The 5236-nt window shown below is 56.2% G+C and overlaps 1 protein-coding gene across 1 annotated transcript; it reads left to right on the top strand.

Annotated features, from left to right (window-relative positions):
- Nucleotides 1-4028: 4028 nt before the first annotated feature.
- Nucleotides 4029-5036, top strand: J4E79_000645 (uncharacterized protein; the record flags this gene model as incomplete). The annotated part of the gene is made up of 1 exon (XM_049349561.1): nt 4029-5036. One exon carries the CDS (start codon nt 4029-4031, stop codon nt 5034-5036), a length of 1008 nt encoding a protein of 335 aa, XP_049216348.1.
- Nucleotides 5037-5236: the final 200 nt, after the last annotated feature.

Genomic DNA, 5236 nt, shown 5'->3' with positions numbered 1-5236 from the left:
GATACTGAGCCTTGTGCAGGCGGCTGAAAGTGTTCTCGGTTGTGGATGTTTGCTTGTGTAACGGAGAACGTCTGAAGCGAGTCCCGCAATGCATGCTTCGACACGAATCTGCCACAGATGTCCGGTACTGCTTGTTCATTTTGACGTTGTTTCGGGACAGCACAAATTACGGACTATGGCGTCAACAGGGGGTTGCGAAGCGTTGCATGGGCAGGAAAGCTGTGTAGCAAGGCCAAACAAAAGAGTGCCGCAGCCCGTTCAGTTGGTTGCAGGACGGCTCTCACATGCGTCGTATACATGTCGCCTTCATTTGTACTGGAGTTTGATGTATACTGTGAGGGTTTGTGACGTGATAGCAGCGTCGTTTGTCTTGTTGTAATTGCTGAGAGCAGATTTGGCAGGTGCATTGGAGAGGCGCAAACGCCCGTGCAGAAGCTTGGGCCGTGCGTTCTATGTCAAAATGCATCCGCGGACTGCCCACTCGTTCGATGCCTCCATCAGGGTCTCCCTTCCACTTCGACACAACCGGACGCCTGCCCAAGCGAAGCATCGTGGAGAATTGGTCAAGTGCCGAAGCATCCATTGCTGCGACGAGCACGCGCGTGCCGCCACTTCCCTATGCTGGAGCTTCACATCACGTCAACCAAGGCAATTTGATGTCGACACGTCCGCGGAGGACAGCGGCAGTTGTGCCGCCGCTATTGTATTTGGCAGTGAGTGGGGTTGGGAAACTGAATTGTGGGCACAGAGAGTACCCAGCTTCACCGGACACGCGATGTACTAACTCGTGAACTGCACCGAGACTACGAGTCAGTCTACCACTCCATCTCGTCTAAACTCAGTCCTCTAGGTTGATCTGGCGATACCGTCCGGCATGTTGGAACAGGAACCAACGCTTCTCGCGGCTGTGCGGTGTACATACACCGTGATTAGCTCAGAAGGTGTGACGTGACCTCGCAATCTGGTGCGGTCTCCCCTGAACTATCGCCTTGGCTGCGCAACCGACAGTCTGGAGCCGGAAACTGGTGGAGAGGATCAACCAACCGATGGCTGAGATCCATCAGTGGCGCCGTGTGGACCACGCTGTTGGTCGCAAGCTATGACGCTTTTGGTGGAAATCCCTGAGCAAGGCCCTCACGAGGGCATCCAGCTTGCGCCGAGGCAGGCTGCCCTGACTCCAGCTACTAATCCAGTCTCTCAAAGTCAGCGCGCACGAGGGCTCACTAGAAGCTCCAGATCTTCAGAGGTTGCCCAAAAATGCCGGCAGCCGCACACGGCTTTCACAGAGTTTGATGCGCTCGTACTCGGGGTACATACACTTTTCAGCTGCTCGCAAGCGTCCAGTCCATCTCGATGCGACTCCAGAAGGAATGACATGCGCGGCATTGAGATCGTCTCAGGTCCTGCAACGTGTGCGCCGTTACCGGCCCTCTGGGAATGAATTGTCATGGAAAAGGTTCGAGAAGCAGCAAATGTACATGGGTTAACGCCAGCTACCAGTCGCAACGAAACCTGAGCTAGCCATGTTCTAACCGGCGTGCGCATGTGGGATCAAAAGGATCAAAAGGCCGACACCTGACGTGATTTGCAATGTGACAGGGGTACGGAATTGAAGCCCAACCTACTGATCTGTTTCGCCTGGCGCAAACTCCACGCTACGTTGCACAAAAGTACTCGCACAGAGGATGCCGCAAATTGCGCAATACAGGACTGGCTTGTATATGGAAACTGATGACTGACGATCTGTCCGATCACAAGTCTCGTGCTGGGACACATCTGCAGCTCCACAAGCTAATCACCCCCACGACAGCGCGGGGAACTGTCACCCAAACCCTGGCGATATCGATTAGTATTATCGCGACGGCAGGGCGAGGGCCTCCCTTGTTAGTGATTCGATCGAGTTTCAGAGGCTCGTCATACAAATCAACAGACCGAGATCTCTATCATGCCGTCTCATCAAGCTGCTGCTACCCCCACATGGTCACTGCAACACGTCCACATGCACGTTATCGACACGCACGTTTTCCAAGGCGGAAGCGATCGCTCCTCGGTGGCTGCATGGCGTGGGCATGCTAATTTCTTCTGTCATCCGCAGCGAGACGAGGCGTTGCCGCCGCTGACCGTCCCGAGACGTTAGTGGTGCTGGCCGCGGAAATGCAGGTGTACTGGACAAGAAGCAACCCACTGAAGCGACGAGGCGCCCAGTGCTCCTATCGATGTCTTGGGCCACAATGATGCAACGCTGTGGCTCGCGTTTTGTGCAGTGCGTAGCGCGCGAGGCATATGCAGCGCTGAGGCAAGCGTCGGGGATTTTAAATGCGCGACGGGCAGCCAATAAGGCGGCTCAACAAAGCAAAATGAGGTGCACAATTCATTGCACAGCGAGCGGCAAGGGAAGGATGGCCTGGGGCACATGATGAGACACGGTCGTGCGCATCACGCACACGCTGCTACCGCAACCGCTGGCCTGACCGGCCCTAGCAGCGGTCGAGGACATGCGTGCGAGCCAGCCACGGCTCGCCATGGAGGTGCAGGAGGGCCGCCGGCAAGCTGCAGATGAGATGACAGGACGTCTTTCCGGACAGTCTCCCGCAGGTCAGTGCTGGGGGCTGCAGGGCGCGGCCGCCAAAGTGCGCTTGTGTCAGTTTGGGCCAGCAGGCCACCTCGACGTCGTTACTTGGCCGCCAGCTGCGCGTTGTTGCGGTGGGGGGCTTAGTGTGTATTCCGCTTCCGCGTATCTTCACTGTCGAACATGCAGTAGCGCGCAAGACGTGCGCAAGTAGCTTGCCAGCGTATCCCAGCAAGCCCAAGGCACCGCCTAGCGCGTCGTCAAAGCCGCCGACAAGGCATGATGTACTTGCTGCCCTTCCTCGCGCAACATGGACCAGGCGCGACAGGGGCACAATGCACCCTCGATGGTTTGCTGCCCGGCCAGCCATCCTCCGACTATTACACCGCAAATTCTTATATCACACCCGGTCCTGGCGCGACCTGTGCCGATTGCGGGCGTGACAGATCTCGACCCCCAGACTCTTTACCAGTTCCCCCGACGTTGCCTCGCAGCTTCATTTCCTCATCGCTTCACTTTGCTACCGATCTCCAGTCCTCGTTCCTGCAGCCTTGGTCGCTTACTCCCAGTATAGCATGGCCGTCAGCCCCACACTGCCTCGACTGCCCTACTAGGAAACTCATCCACGCCTCGTGCTGCCACTACACCGTTGGGACTGCCACCACATTGTCTGATCCACCATCCTTTTCGCCTCCTTCGAACTACATTACCTCCACGTATCTTGGGTTGTCTCCTAGGCGACCCAACCAACGTTGTCACCCTGGCTACTCAGACTCTCCCCGCTATTCGGGCCCCTCTCCCTCATTATCCACGACGTTTTCAGAACTCGTTAACTCCGCCGTACCACAACGATCCAAAGCCCGACGGCCCATGGTCGGGTCAGGGCGGCCAAGGGGGCTCTGACGATATCTATTCCATGTCAAACCCACCGGCAGGAGAAACCCGTTCAGCGCGAACAACCCCACAGATGTCGCCCATCCAGTCTTATCCTCCAATGCAGCCTCCTTACAGGAGCCCGCGAGAAGCTCCGGCAAACCCTCCCGTTTCCCTGCCACCTCTTCGCCATCTTTCCAGGACCCCACCCACGCCCTCGGATCGAAGATATGGGAACCCTTTCGGAGTCCACTCCATTCTCAATCCCCAAGCCGAGTTGGTGGAACAGCAACGGAGTCTGAAGCGTAGCAACTCTCAGATGGATTCGCCATCACCCGTTGATACACAGAACTCGCAAAGTCTGCCCTCCATCAGTCGACCCAATAGTGTGGACTCCACTCAATCCACACAGGAAGGACAACAGCATGCTAGGCCATTCCAACCCCCGGGACGGCCGTCGATCCGACCTCCATATCCCGAGAAGTCGATCAGGAATCACAACCTCGGCAGGTTAAATCCACCCACAGGCACCATCGATGCTCAGCAATCGCCTTTCCTAACGGCAAGTACACGTCCCTCGGAATCAATGACAATCCAACCGGCTTTACCTACACCTCCTGCCGGCGGCCGCCCTCATTATTTCCCTCCTACGGCTCCTACTCCCCCGCCGAACATGATGCGTACTGAGATCCGTCGACCAAGCGTCAACTTCCCGCAATCCGGTAGTGCCAGTCCAATTACACAGTACTCACCTTACAGCCAGCCAGCCTCTGTTGCGTCGAGCCAATACGACAACCACAGTACTCAGGGACCATACGGCCAGATGCGTAGACACACCCCAGTGCACGATTCCCGTCAGGGGTCTGTGTCCATGGAGAGTGAACGCAATAGCATGATAGCCATGGCCCCATCCAACCAGAGCAGTGTTCAGCTCATGACAATCCAGAGCCAGGACGGGTCTTTGCACAACATCCAAGTGGAAACACAAACCGCATCCAAAGGCGCCGATGAGAAGAGGAGGCGTAATGCTGGCGCATCAGCACGTTTCCGTGCCAGAAGGAAGGAAAAAGAGCGCGAGGCTTCCATGAGCATATCGAGATTGGAACAGAGCGTCCGCGACTCGAACGAGGATGCTGAGTATTACCGTTCTGAGAGGGACTACTGGAGATCGATTGCCATGCAAGCTCATCCAGAACGCCACATCACCCGACCGCCGTCGCCTCGGCTGAGGCGTGTTTCGGTAGCACCGTCACGCGCACCATCTTCTACAACGGGACATGGCTCAGAGGCTTCGTATGACGACTACGAAGAGGAATTTCGCGAGGAAGAGCGCAACGTTCGAAGGAGAACCAGTAGCTACCATCCAGCTGTTGGTCCTCACCACGCCGAGGCACCTTCCAGTCACGACTCACATGGCTATCCTGCATCCACCTTTGCACCTGTAAATCACTCTGCACAGCATACTACCCAGCCTCATCAGTATCCACAGCACCAACAGGCGCAAACCACAGGTCCTCACCATCCTGCGCCTAAACAAGCTGCTTACCGCGACTCTTTCCCACCTGAGGCTCGTCGATACGAGCACCGTGCCTAGACAATTGGCCATACCTTGAAGAGGAAGCATCGGTGCTTTGATCAGCCTACAATATTATCACCCGGCTTGCGTTCGCGCGTCGACCACTTTATTTCTATTTACATTCTTTCTCAACCATGTGTCAACGATGCATGTATATCGCCTGGGTGGTTGTTTCCAGCTTCAGCAATTTTGCGAGCACATATCTGCGTTATACCCTA

The sequence above is a fragment of the Alternaria viburni genome, assembly GCF_023758015.1.
Source record: "Alternaria viburni strain BMP 2772 chromosome Unknown scaffold_1, whole genome shotgun sequence".
Taxonomy (NCBI): Eukaryota; Fungi; Ascomycota; class Dothideomycetes; order Pleosporales; family Pleosporaceae; genus Alternaria; species Alternaria viburni.
Note: the sequence above shows the minus strand (reverse complement) of the source record. Positions and strands in the feature narration are given on the sequence as shown.